At 37.1% G+C, this 14,901-nt stretch overlaps 1 protein-coding gene across 4 annotated transcripts in view; it reads right to left on the reverse strand.

Annotated features, from left to right (window-relative positions):
- Window positions 1–14,901, reverse strand: part of golga1 (golgin A1) — a 55,953-nt gene that overhangs the window by 30,240 nt on the left and 10,812 nt on the right. For all 4 annotated transcript variants that reach the window (XM_060841404.1, XM_060841406.1, XM_060841405.1 and 1 more), the window contains 10 exons: window positions 11,154–11,228; window positions 10,685–10,782; window positions 9,007–9,039; window positions 8,125–8,253; window positions 7,261–7,430; window positions 5,836–5,947; window positions 3,597–3,722; window positions 3,268–3,363; window positions 2,165–2,260; window positions 1,871–2,023 (listed from right to left, as the gene is read on the reverse strand). In XM_060841404.1, coding sequence (XP_060697387.1) covers window positions 1,871–2,023; window positions 2,165–2,260; window positions 3,268–3,363; window positions 3,597–3,722; window positions 5,836–5,947; window positions 7,261–7,430; window positions 8,125–8,253; window positions 9,007–9,039; window positions 10,685–10,782; window positions 11,154–11,228 — 1,088 coding nt within the window. The remainder of the gene's footprint in view (window positions 1–1,870; window positions 2,024–2,164; window positions 2,261–3,267; window positions 3,364–3,596; window positions 3,723–5,835; window positions 5,948–7,260; window positions 7,431–8,124; window positions 8,254–9,006; window positions 9,040–10,684; window positions 10,783–11,153; window positions 11,229–14,901) is intronic.

The following is a 14,901-nucleotide window of genomic DNA, read 5'->3' on the forward strand; positions in this document are numbered from 1 at the left end:
CCTGATCAGCCCAGGTTAACAACCCCAATCAAGGATCTCATCGTCATGACTGTGCTTCCACTCACTACAAACCTCCCCCACTATGTCCGGGGATGTAGGCCAGCGCTTTGTCTTGTAGCTTCTCCTGAGGCATTTTCACCCCAGGTCTGGTTCCTCTGACTGACTCGGACATGGACATGAGTGGCATGTACTGCGCCTGCAGTGTCTTGGGAGAGTTTCCTCCTTTTCTTCCAGTGGTAATGGAATGGAGGCTGCATTCATCTTGGATTTAGGAGGATTTCTAGACACTAGATGGAGGGGCAGAACCCATGTATTCTGAAGCCTTTCTGGCTGTTCGGAGTGGCCAGGTATGTTTTGCTCCTGCCCTGCGTTCAGCTTTCAGGTGATCCACATCTATTCAGGACCACCTCACCCACTCAAACGTTTGAGTGTCACGGGACCTGACCACATGTTAACCTCACTTCGTACCCATGCCGAGCCATTTCTGACATTTTGGCACCAAACTTCATCTCTTGAAGTAAACTGTCTCTCTTGCTTAGAAGAGGCATGTGTCCAGCATTGGCATTCCTGCAGCCATTTCAGTCTCATTTGAGAAATCTTTTAACATACCATCCCTCCTTATTGCAGTAACTGACTTAATCAATATTGCAAAACAACCTCCTCTTTCACATTACACCATCTCGTATAAAGATTCTATACACCAGAATATTGAACTGCCAGGCCTGTGCTCCTTTCAACCATGTCTTGGTGAAAGCAATGATATCACATATGCATGCATTAATCCACATCCATCAACTCATCTGCCTTACTTGCAAGCTTCTTTGCATTAAAATAAATGGCATCAGCCTTGCCATGCTCTCTCACAGCTTACCTTTCACTGTCATATAGACGGACATGGTTCTTCTATAATTGTCTGTGCATCACTGCCTGCTGGGTCACATCCTTGCCAAATTAGTTTAAATGCCCACCAACTGCCTCAGCAAACCTCCCAATTATAGTTCGCGTACAACCCATCGGAATTGTATAAGCTCTCACCTTCCCCAGAAGTGGACCCAGTGATCCAGGAAATCTAAATCCCTTTGTTCTGTATCTTTAGTGATGCATTTATCTGTTCGATCTTCCTATTCCTATATTTACTCTCACATGGCACTTGGAGTAATTCAGAATCTTTGAGATGCTGCTTCTTAACCTGTTACCTAGCTCCCTAAAGTTTTGCTACAGTACCTCATCTCTCTTTCTATCCATGTCTCGTTCCAATGTTAAACTTCCTCCTCCTTCATGTTGCCATGCAACATCCTTTACCCTCGCCTCAAGGAGGCAACACATTGGGATCATGTCTGTGTCTACAGAAATACCTGTGTGTACATCGCACTACTGAATCTCCTACAACCATTATTCTCCCTCACTTTCTGCTCCCCCCTTGTGGAGCTGGGCTCTGGCTGCATGCCCAGCTTTTCACAAGCTGAATGGAGTTCAATCCAGTGAGTTTTCTGTTTGATGGGGTCAATCATCACTGAACATGCCCAACCCACATTTAGGAACAGGAGAACTAAATCTTGACCACTGAGTAGAAGGCGATGGATTTCACTATTCTATTTATCTCCTCCCCCCAACCCAATTCCTGATTTCCTCCATTCTGGCAAGCTGGAAACAAGGATCGAATGGTACTGCCACTTCACCATGTGAAGGGAGACTGCCAGTAAGAAATGGTTGCATAACTCCAATTAATGGCCTCGAAGGATTAGAAGCAGTTATCTACATATTTAATCCTTTGAAGTAGGAAACAAATGCCTCTGAATAAAAACAGAAATAAACATAAAATTTAGATCTTCATTTTGAAAAAAATCATACCTGGCAGTACATTACTTACTATCTTGTGTTGTGAAGCTGTTTTGTCAAATTCACGGGCAGTTTCAAGAGCAGCAATTTGTGCATCTACTCGGTTAGTCCTTTCTGCGTGCTGATGTTTTAAAACAGCAATTTGATGCTGCAATCTATTGTTTTCAGCATCACTTTCTTCTTGCTATGAAAAAGTAATTCTCATCGTCAAAATTTCAATTAGACTTACTACAAATATAATTACCGAGATGAAATCTGAAGCTTTTCTTTTAAAAAGTTGGTTTTATTTTTGGGATTCATAATGAATTCATTTAAATTTTCTTACCAGCTTTTTTAATTGAACTTCTTTTTCATTCATATCACTTTCTTTCTGCACTAGCTTTTCCTTGGTCAAATTTAATTGTCCCTCCAACTCACTGATCTGCAAAGTAAGCAGAATATTAGAACTAGGTGGAATAGTAGCTGATTTTCTTTGAAAATTCCAACATTAAGGAAAGACCAAATCAATGAGAATAGTTACAATTCATTCATTCAGATGTTATATGTGTTTTCTCAATCAGCCATGAGAGAATTAAAAAAAAACAGATTTTCAGGCCACGTTAAAACTTAAAGGAATGCCACAAATTATTGGCAAGTGGCCAAGTAATTGGACTACAGTCATATGTTGGCACTAACTTTACTTCTGAGCCAGGAAACCTGGGTTCAAGTCCCACCTGCTCCAGAGGTGTGTAATAACATCTCTAAACAGGTTGATTAGAAATATCTAGGCACCTGACTAACATTCCTGTTTTTCAAAGCTTGAGCCTTGTCATCTTTTTGCTTCATCAAAATCTGGACTTCTACAACCTTATCATTTACTTTGGCAAGCTAAAACAAATCAGCAAAATAAAGTTAAAAAGGCAAAAATGTGAACATATCCTAAAACATGGCATGTCAGCCAACCTGACACACAGACGTCAAACCCATCTTTCCATCCCCAAAAATCATGTTTTTGTATGTGTTCTGCATACAAGTCTGCCCCACTTTTCAGTCTTGAGACGTTACATTCATCTCAGTCGTCAGCTTCAATTTTTCATACCATAAATGCATGCTTCACTTATTACTTTATAACTGGGTGCAAGGAATCAAACACAGACTTAAGCTGTGTTAGGAAGATGCGCAAGAATTTAACACAAGCTAATGCTTGGTGTTGGATGTCAATAACATTTTAAAATGCAAAACACTCACACCTATGCCAGTGATTCCCTTTTATACTTGACATACAGTTAAACAGAAGAGAGAGAACAAAAGATTTTCATGCCAGGTTAAAAGTTTCTGGAAGTATTCGGAGGTCAACTTACGTGTTGACACGGTCAGTATTTGGTTGAATGAATTGTTGAAATTAATTGCTTTATATAATTAAACGTTCCACCTGTGGAAAGCACATACCTGTGTTTTGAGAGTACTAATAGTCACAGTGTAGCTAGTCTTAGTTTCCAACAACTGATGCTTTGTTTCTTCCAGTTGCCTTTCTAGACAGGATTTCTGCACAACACAATAACTTGTTAGCAACATAATTATGATTTAAATTCAACTTTAATAATATGACATATATTCAATAAAGACAGAGTAAAATGATTCACGCTATGATAGAAAAACACTGTAGTACTCAAATGCGTAATAATTTGTTTCAAGAGATAATCAAACAACAGAAAACCTCAAAAAAAAACATTTATTGTGTGGCATAATATAGGCATTTTTCATTCTGTTAATAATACCTCTTCAAGCAGCTCCTGAATATGTTCATCCTCTGAATAATTTCCCTCTAACCGTTTTTCTAGGGAAAATAATTTTGCTTGCAGATGCTCTATAAACTTTCCCTTCTCTTCTGTCACTGCAGATGCCTATTTCAAAAGAACAACATGGATACAGTGAGAAATCAAGGCAACTAATGACAGCTTACAATAACTAAAAACGTGAACTCACTAACATGTGAGAATCACAATAAGCTGCAAGGTCCACTATATCTAAAAGCAATAAGAATGATGAAACTTGTTTACCAAAAAGACAGGTAGTAGTCATCATGCAATTAACTGATGCATCACAAAGCATTTCTGGAGTTCAATATGATCCATCTCTAGCATTAAGTGTTTTGATTTGTTTTCACAGTATTTTAACAATATGGTTTATACTAACTGCAGCACAATAATTCCTTCCTGAGGTGGCCCACGTAAATCATTATTTTCTAGTGGATTATAATACATACTTCTTTGATGGACTGAACTATGAAAATTAAGTAAAACTTATAGTAACAACATGTTTTTTCATTATAACTTATGACCCCAGCTGATGATAATACTGGACAAGTCAAATCTCAAAGTGAAAACTGACTTGGTAGATCATGTTTTACTTTTAAGGTTTGATCTCTGTAATTAGCAGTTACTGAGTTTATTCAGACTAGGTTGCCAAAGTTCTTTAAACAGAGAAGTACAAAGGCAAAAAAAAGTTTAATACGCACATCCAAGACAATTGAGAGAAGGGCTTATGCTCGAAACGTCGAATTCTCTATTCCTGAGATGCTGCCTGGCCTGCTGTGCTTTGACCAGCAACACATTTGCAGCAGAGATCTCAACATAAACAGCAAGTAGATTCAATCCTTTTCCCAGCAACATTCTATGTGGTCACTCGGTCCCAATGAAGTATCCTATCTTCACTTTAATTATTTTTTCAAATGACTCTTTCCAATCCTCCTTAAGCTGTTTCAGCAATGCAACACTTTTATTCAATTCTGATGGCCAGGAGACCACTTTCTACCTCTAAATGCCCAGTTACCTCTTTCCAATTTTGACGACTTGGGGCTTTTTCCTAATTCTCACAGCTTGGAGACTTCTATAAATTAAAGAGAACCCCCCTTCTACTGGGTTGACTTTTCTTCTGAGTTTAAACTACTAATGGCCTCTGAAACTGTTCCTGTATCATAAAAACTCAAATTAGTAAACATTTAGCAACTAACTAAGTGAAGAATGCATCTAACTTAAATCACATGCTTTCTTAGGAAAGCATGCTCAAAATTACTATCTGATTTTTACAAAAAGAAAATTGTAACACACAAAATTCACAGAACTGAAAACCAAAATCCACTTTTCCCTGATTTTCAAACCTAAAATCTCAAATAATAATATACTACAAACCTACATTACATTACCAAAAGGCAAAAGTAATTGGTCATAGCATTTAAACATGCTAAATTATAACTTTGCACTTTCCATGGTTCTACTTACGAAGAAATAAAGAGATTCAGAAATCCAGATGGGAGCAAATTTCAACATGAATTTTCTTCAAATTAAAATGACTATCAGGCTGAACAAAGAAGTGGATTACCAACATGGTGCTGCTGTCACTTTAACAAGGTTGCTTTGTCCTTTGGTTTCCCAAGGGGTCGGAAAGGCAGAGGTACCAAAATGTCTGGAAATGTCTACTTTAACAATGGCAGGGGAGTGGCCAGTTCTCACAGTTCAGGGTTTTTTTTTCTAGCTTGATTTAGTTATAGCACAGAAGCTGCTGGCAGCTGTTGCAGAAGCTGTTACAGTGAAAATCACTTCCGTGTTTCAGCAGATGATCCCTGGCTGACTTTCATCTCTGAAATCGCTCCTGCCTGTAAGAACCTGTGTTTGAATTTACCTTTTGCTAAGGGGTATGTTTATGGGATATTGCAGGAATTGAAGAACAACTCCTTAGTTAAGTTGCTGTTTTGAATCAATTAAGTTTTTAAATAGTTAAGTTATTCGAAATTCCATTTGCTGTCGTACGTGTTTCAACTGCAGCATTTTTTAAAAATTCTGTTTTGCTTAAAACTGAATGGTTTGACCAGCTGCATCATACCTAGAATATCCACTGCACATCTTCCTTAAAATAAGAAAAAGTCAGGGTCTAGGCTCCCTTCTTAAAATAGATTGATGGATTCTAGCCTGGTCAATAACACCAATGATTACTGAATGAAACTCTAAACATTTGTACCTTCTGTAAATCAGCTGACAGTCTCTGAATCACATCCTGTAATTCCTGTGTTCTGCATTCTAACTCTGTTATTTTCCCTCCTGCAGTTCTTTTTGTAGTCTCAAATTCTTCTCTGCACATTAAACAAAATTTAACAGGATTTAAAAGAAAACAACACAGCAAACATAATCTGTTAGCAATTCTGACAATTATTTTGCAACATTGATTGGCTTCAGGGAGGAAGAACAGAAAAATTCCTCAAATACTAGGAAACCAAGGTACAGGTGAGAATGAGAAATTGAAGACATTAGTGCTAATAAAGAGTTCGTCACTTAAAAAGTTAATTGGATTAAAATTTGATAAATCCCCTGGCCCAGATGTTCCATATCCCAGAGTGTTGAAGGAGATGGTTGTGGAGATAATGGGTGGTGAATATCTTTCAAACTTCTACAGATTCTGGAAAGGTTCCTATAAGACTGGAAGGTAGCAAATCTAACCAGCCTACTTGTAAAGGAAAGGAGAGAGAAAATAGAGAACAACTTATCTCTTAGTTTCATGTCAGTAGTCAGGAAAGTGTTACAATCTATTATAAAATATATGTTAATTGGGCACAAATAACAGAAGTTCAACAGATTTATCCTTGGGATGGCAGGATGGTATTAAGAGCAGACATTGAGGAAACTGAGCCTGCATTTTTCTAGAGTTTTGAACAATGAGGGGTGATCTCATTGAAACTTCAAATTCTTACAGGACAAATGTAAACAGGATGTTCACTTTGACAAGACTGACAGCCAGTCTCAAAGTAAGGGTAAGTTATTTAAGACCAAGATGAGGAAGACTTCCTCCACTCAGAGTTGGTGAATTTCTAAAATTCTCTACCCTAAAGGACCGTGAAAGCATTGACATGTTCAAGACAGAAATTGATAGATTTCTGAAGACATTGACAGAGATCAAATGATATGATGATGGTATGGGAAAGTGACAGAGGTAAATGATCAGCCATGAACTAAGTGAATGGCAGAGCAGAGTTGATGGAGTGAATGGCTAATTTCCGCTCCCATGTTCACACGGCATAGCAGTTATAAAATGATCACTTTACTTGCAATAAAAGAAACCACAAACATGAATATATTACAATGTACACGTACTTTTCAGCTGAATGTCCACATTTCCTACACTGAACTTTGTTGGTACAACAAAATTAAAATTTTCAAGGCATAATCCAAGCTCACAGTACTGAGGAGTGTTGCATTCAAGCATTTTTTAAAAATCTGTAATTCCTGTATCCACCTCTAAACCAAAGGGGCTGTGAATGATTCCATAGCAATGAACAGAACCATTACATGGCTAGAAATATCTGTTAATTTTGAATTAACATAAAATTGTAAAGATCATGGGGGAAAAAATGATTTAGAACTCTGACATTTTTTTCTAAACATTTTGTACCTTTCTTTGCTAATATCTGCATTAAGTGCCTGCAGCTGCTCCAGCATTTCGTCTTGATTTAGGAGTTTCTTATTGGAGAGCTTCAGCTCTTCTTTGGTTTGATTGAGTTCTATTTTCTGCTCTTCAAGTTCCTTTTCAATATTGCGCAACAGTTCTTCTTTCCTCAAGAGCTGTCAAGCAAATAAAAGAATGATTCTTTATTGATCAGTTTTAGATCAGAATTAAAATGTTTTAACATGGTTTAAGTTTAAACATGACACCTTTAATCCTCAAAGCTTGGGAGAAGATTTGTAGCTCAGGTGCTCGTTGTTGTGGTTCTGTTCGCTGAGCTGGGAATTTGTATTGCCAACGTTTCGTCCCCTGTCTAGGTGACATCCTTAGTGCTTGGGAGCCTCCTGTGAAGTGCTTCTGTGATGTTTCCTCTGGCATTGGAACTACAACCGGAAGCGGCAGAGACAAATCACTATAAATGCCGGAGGAAACATCACAGAAGCACTTCACAGGAGGCTCCCAAGCACTGTCACCTAGAAAGGGGATGAAACGTTTGCAACAAAAACTCCCAGCTTGGCGAACAGAACCACAACAACCTTTAATCCTAACAACCCAAGTAATTTAAGTGCAAACAAAACTAAGTTACAGGGCAACAACAAATTGCTTGCCAGTGGCCCCAGGGTTACATCACCAACCTCATAAATAAGGGTTCTGTGCAATGTAACATTATACCAGATACATTAGGTGATTAAAAAATTAACTCATTCCAAATTCCGTTAGAGGAAAATTTATCTTCGCTAGAAATTATACAAAGCAATGAGGCTTTCTAAATGTTGGAAGATTGTGAGAATACTCATGTTCTGTTTCTTATACCATATGTTTGACTTTGGCAAGTTCCTGCTGCTGAAATCCATCCAGTTCATCCTGCTCATCTCGTTTCTGGAACAGATTTAAACTGTGATCCTTCATTTGCTTCAGCTGATTCTCAAGCATTGCGTTCTCCTACACAAGTTAATAAAAGAGAAAGAAAAGGCTATTAAAATCTATAATTTCAGAAATCAATGCCTTTAAACAATTCTGAAAATCATTTTGTGTGTGCATGGATGCACTCTCTCACTAGAGGGAGATGACTGGTAATGGTTTATCGGAGGGTCACCATATCTCAGATGAGGGAGAGCTTGAGAAGGTTGGACCTTCATGATAACCTCAGCTAGTGCACAAAGTACCACCCTGGTAGTCACATATATAGTAACGGTGAAAATAAAAATGCTGGTAATAGTTGACTACCTTAATGACGCATTATTGTAGCTATGAGGAAAGCAAGCAAACATAATACAGTTCCTTGTAGACAAGGTGAGCAAGAAACAAGTGGAATTCTTTCCTGCTAACATTGATGAAGGGAGAAGATACTGTTACATGGGTGGAATCTAGGAGTCTTTCAACCAAAGAGTGTTCTGTCACTTGCAGCTGCAATGTTTTGTCATGTCATCAGTTGCACTGCATCCAATATGATCAAATAAATTAACCATCATTTAGCTAACCACTGTTTGAAGGATCTCATTGCATACAAAATGGGTGTCAGAAAATCACAAATGACTTAATACCATTCTGGATGAGTACTTCCAGCACATAGGATATCTGGTCTGGATTGTACAATCAGAAAATCAAAAGCTTAAATATCATATTTCTTCATTCTCTTTAGCCAGGGAATAGTATAATAATAGACAATACTTAAAAGCTATGAAAGTGCAATACCTTTTCAAGAATGGAAATTTTCAGCATCCAGTCCTGAAAATAAAAATGACGATTAATTTTCTTTCAAAACTAGAATTGCAGAAACATTTTCAAAAAAGGTACAGATGCGAAATCAATGCACATAAATTAACACAGCATTTATGGAGTTCATAAAGCACATCTTTTGGTTGATTCATTTAGACTCAGAGTTGTACAGCATAGAAACAGACAAACATGTCTGGGCTAAGCAGGTATCCTAAATTAATCTAGTATCATTTGCCAGAATTTGGTTCATATCCCTTCTAAACCCTTCCTATTCAAGTACCCACCAAGATGCCTTTTAAATGTTGTAACTGTACCACCACTTCCTCTGGCAGCTCATGCCATACGTGCACCAACCTGTGTATGGAATATTGCCCCTTTAGGTTCCTTTTATACCTTTCCCTTCTCACTTTAAAACTAAGTCCTCTAGTTTTAGATTTTCCTACCCTGGGGAAAACACCTTGACTATTCATCTTATTCCTTCATGATTTTATAAATCTCTAAGATCGCCTCTCAACCTCCAACACTCTGGGGAAAATAGCCTCAGCCTATTCAGTCTTCCTCTATAGCTCAAACCTTCCAACGCCTGATGAAAGTGCAGCGCTCCAAAAGCTAGTGCTCCCAATTAAACCTTATGGACTATAATCTGTTGTTGTGATTTTTAACTTTGTACACACCGAGGTCCAACACTGGCATCTCCAAATCAGTCCAATCCCAGCAACATCATCGTAAACTCAACAGGATGCCAAAAAGATTTAACAACATATTTCCTACAACAGGGTGAACAGAACTAAACGCAGTATTCCAAAAGTGGTGTAACCAATGTCCTGTACAGCCCCAACATGACAACCCAACCCAACACAATGCACTGACCAATGAAGGCAAATGTAGCAAAGTCCTCCTTCACCACCCTGTCTACCAGTGACTCCACGTCAAGGAACTGTGAACCTGCACCCCAAAGTCTCTTTGATCAGCAACACACCACAGTGTATAAGTCTAAGTCTTGCCCTGATTTGCAACATCTCATATTTATCTAAATTAAACTCTCCTGGTCTTCGGATGCTGCCTAACACGTTGTGCCTTTCCTGCACCACACTTTTCGACTCCGACTCTCCAGCATCTGCCGTCCTCACTTTCTCTTACTTCTAAACCTATTAGCTAGTAAAGTCCAAATAGGTTGTAAGTTTAAACAGCTAAAATAAAGGAGTTTTTTTCATGGAGGCATGGGAAACAAAACAAGTTTAGAATGCATGTTAAACAGTGCTTTTCCTCTTTCTTACTGCAAAGCTCAGAGCAATGATCTGCAGAATGTGGTGTTCTTGGAAGAGATTACAATGATGCATTCTTAAAAATATTTTGCAGCTCTTTAGGAATTTGCAAGGAGTTCTAGAATGATTTTGAAACCTGCAGTAATCAGTAATCAAACATGTAATGTTGCATGGCTACTTCATTCTAAAACATTCAAATCTGGTATAGCATTATGTTATGAAACAAAGAATTGAGGATGATAGAAATCTGACACAAAACTAGGAAGGGCTGGAGAATCTGGCAGCATGTGTCAAGAGTAAAATAGAGCTAATGCTTTGAGTCCAGTGAAACTGCATCAGAACTATTATAGTCTAATATTAACTTCATTCTGCAACTTCATTCAGGTTACCTGATCCTTCTTTTCCAAGGCTTGTGCCATTCCTTCTGCCATCTTTGCTCTGTTGGCTTGATATGCCTCATTCTGTTCTTGAAGTTTCCTCATTGAGGCTGATTAAAATTTGGAATAAAAATATTACATACTATTATCTTCTGGTAAATGAAATTTCACTAACCATCTAATTGTATTGTCCTGTTAAGTGAACTTTTAAAAACTGACACTAGGTACTATTTTCTACTCTAAAATTAATAACATTGGTTCTTTTTTTTAAAAAAAAGACTTTTGGAAATGTTCTTCCATAATTTTTAACAATGCAATCATATCGTTGTCTATGTTTGCTACTGATGTCTTCAAAGACAAAGTAATCCAGTTAAATTTTTGACTTTAATTATTTATGTTATTAATGAAAGAAAGATCACCATCCCAAAAACTCAATGAATTCAATCTCTCAATAAGAAACAATAAAAATCAAAATACGTACAATCCTGATGTTTTTCTAATGCAATCTCAAGCTTCTCTTTTGTCTTCTGCAAATTTCGTAGCTGCTCAGCATAATCTTGTGTGAGGGGAGAGGGGACGCAGGTCAGGAGTTCAAAACAGGCAAAAAGAAAACAAAACAGAGGAATAATCATGAGTGAAGGAAGTAAATGATTTTCCCTGACAGAAAATCATTATTGTTAAGGAGAACATGTGTTGGTGACATTCCCTTAACATGTTAATGGCAAAAAGAAAAACCTACTCTACAAATAAAGTATAATAGCAAAAGTAATGTTGAATACATACTGTAGCATGTACAGATTAAACACTGAATTGAACTAAAGCATCTTTCTGAACACCTGGAAGAAACACTAACAGTAACGGACATATAACTGTTTCAGTCTTTTCAACCAAATTCATGTCATATGAACTTATAAATTAGGCTTTTAGAAAACAATTTTAATTTGTTGTTCACTCACCAAATCCCACAAGCAATTTCTCAAAGCCTTGAACAGTTTAAAACCAACAAACAATATCTAACCAACCACATCACTGAATCTATTAGAGAAACATTGAATTCAATTGTATTTGTAAGAAAGGTATCTTCATAAAGCCAAAAGTTTAAAACCAAATTCATTTGTTAAATTAAGTCAGATAGATTGAACATTAGCAGTTTTGGCTCAATACAATGTCAAACTTAATTACTATATTCCATGCACTCTGCACAACAAAAAAAAGTATTACAGTGAGTTTGAATACATATAATTCAATTCAATTCATTCAATTTATCCAACTGATTAAGGTTTTTCATGCAATTCAGTAATTAAACATTGGCAGCTTTCTCATACATGTCGAGATGAGGTTAAGGAATGACTTGAGAGTCTGCAAGACTATTTAGGGTTACAAAATAAATAATGATAAGATTGTTTGTACTGGTTGAGATGGTAACAATGTAACATAAATTTAACAGAACGTATACAAAGGGGTGTTGCCAAAATTTCCCACTACAGGCTTTTTTCCTAATAGAAGGTTTACAAGAGGACTTTTTTTAGAACTGAATCTTTTAGGACTGTAGCTTTAAATTTAGAATAACTGAAGCTGGTCATGAGACCTGTAACTGAAGTCCATGGGCTGTATGGTTTCAGTACTGAAGATGAAAAGATGATTTAGATTGTTTTACTAAAAAGGTGCTGCTAAGATATTTATCATTTGAGACAATGGCAGTATTCCAAGTATAACATGAGTAGATCCTAAGTCTCCTAAAATGGTGTTGAAAGTTGCAGGAGTGTAAACTCGTGCTGTAAATTATCTATTTACATCAAAGATGAAGAGGATTTGAAATCAAGGAATGGTAAAATTAACATTTCTACTTACAAAGTTAATGCATTTATGCTACCATGGACAAAGAGAGCAAAGGTCGTCATTTTGTGATCAGGTTTCCCTACAAGTTTTGTGTGGTTAGATGGAAAAGGTTGCTTAACTTTCCTAGCTACCACAGCTGATGCAGATGGGAAATTTTCTCTGCAGTCTTCTAAAGATTCTGAGAGGTTTGTTCTGGCATGGCCAGGACAAATAACAATCAGAACAGGCTTTACTACTGTTGTTAAATGAAAGAAACTTTCCAACAATTGAGGAAAGTGCTTGGAGACTAGATTATGATTTGGTAATATGGGGATACTGTTTATTGTCATCTTGACAATCAGTGGAAAACAATCTAATGCTACATACTTCTTGATAGTACGTCAATTTTTTTTAAACTTTAATCAGGTCATCATTTATTCTTCCCATTGTTTCTTTCACTGCATCTCCCCATCTTATTTTGATTATCCTTTTCTTCCCCCCCCAAGTGTTTCAAGTGCTCATATTTAAAGTAAAACTACTGAGTGGAGTTGACTAAAACACTATTTTCTGATTGTAGACAACTTATACTTTAAATTACGGAGTGAAACATTCTCCTTTTAGTGTATCGCAATCTCTACAGAATTGCAGCCCACTATAGCAAAATACAACAGCTGCTCCACTTTTCAATGGGTTCCCCAATCCCCATTTCACTGAGTAGTAAATTATCGTCTTCCTACAACTTTCCTCACCCTACAAAGAGTTTCTTAAATCAGTCACCAGCAACAAGACTTGTTCTGATCATTCTTCTGCCACCAGCGTTTCCATAAATAAAATCTCCCGAATCCTTAGAAAACCGGAAGACATACCTCCCTTACTAGAGATTGTCTATGTCCTTTTTCTCTGCTGATGACAGACCTTTTTTCTGCCAATTTCAGAACAGGAAGATTATAATTAAAAGCAATAAAAATATATTACACCTACAAATGAAAATTATGACATCAATTTGTTTTTAAAAGTTATAAAACTGGGATCATGGTTGTCAGGAGTTAAAATATTGTTGTAACCCATCATGCATAACAAAAAAGTACAAAACCATAAATGCAGCAATCCACTCAACAGCAAAGCTCCCAAATATAATGGTAATCATCAAGCAGAGGCAATCTCCTCGTCTTCACCATGTTTCCAGGATGGAAGACTGTTGCATACTGAAGGATATTTTCTATCTGGTGAAGAAACCAGTAGTCACACAAACAATAGGTCTTGTTTGCAAGCAGCTTTGAAGCAAACACTTTAGGACACACAAGATGATGAAAAGAGAAAATGTCAACATTACATGTGGGCCACCATTCACTACCATAATGATCAGTGGCTACTACAACTTGACAACAGACATCACTGAAATTATAAAAACACAACTACACCTGATAACGAATTCATGTGTGTCAATTATTCCAATAATAACTCACATTCTGTATGGTTTGAACTAGTCAAGTGCCAACACTAGACTGCACTCTCTGCAATTTCTTTGTCTTTTTATATGTCCTTTATCACAGCAATAAACATAGAGGTTTACCACATATACCAGAACAGCTGTTTGTTAATCGGTTTCCATTTTTTGTTCAGCTCTAAATATTTTCTGCAGACTCCAAGGATCTATCACAATTGTAGTAAATAGTTTCCTTTTACAAATACCATTATCAAACTCCTAGGTTAATTGGGGACAATAACAAACAGGGAATATTTTTGGTTTGATAAATTTGCTAAAGTGTTTTGAGGATATAACAAACAGAGTTGATAAAGGGGAACCAGTAGATGTTGTGTATTGGATTTATAGAAGACAATTGATAAGATGACATATAATAAGTTACTGTACATGCTAGAGGCTCACAATGTTGGGGATAATGTGTTGGCAATGAACTGAGGATTGGCTCACGTGCACAAGACAGAGTCGAGACTAATGTGTTTTTTTTTGGGTTGGAAAGATGTAACTAGAAGAATGCTACAAGCATTAGTACCAGGGCCCCAATTAACTACTATCTATATCAATGCCGTAGAGGAGGGAATTTTGGAGGAATTTGTTGATGATGTAAAAACAATGGGAAAGCATGTTGTGATGAAGACTATAGGTAGGGTAATGAGCAGGTGAAAACTTAGCAGATGGTGTATAATGCAGGAAAGTGCAAGATCATGCCACTTTTGTAGGGAGAATCAAAAGGCAGACTAGCACTAAAACGGAGAGAAGCTTCAAAAAAGTGCAGCACAAAGAGATCTGGATATTCTAGTGCATGAAACCTGCACGTGCAACAAACGATTAAGTAGTCACACAGAATTTTGGCCTTTATTGCTAACGGGCTGGAGTTTAAAAGTAGCTAAGACTTGTTACAATCATACAGGATGTTGGTGAGGCCAAC

The sequence above is a fragment of the Hemiscyllium ocellatum genome, chromosome 21 (assembly GCF_020745735.1).
Source record: "Hemiscyllium ocellatum isolate sHemOce1 chromosome 21, sHemOce1.pat.X.cur, whole genome shotgun sequence".
In the NCBI taxonomy this organism is placed as follows: domain Eukaryota; kingdom Metazoa; phylum Chordata; class Chondrichthyes; order Orectolobiformes; family Hemiscylliidae; genus Hemiscyllium; species Hemiscyllium ocellatum.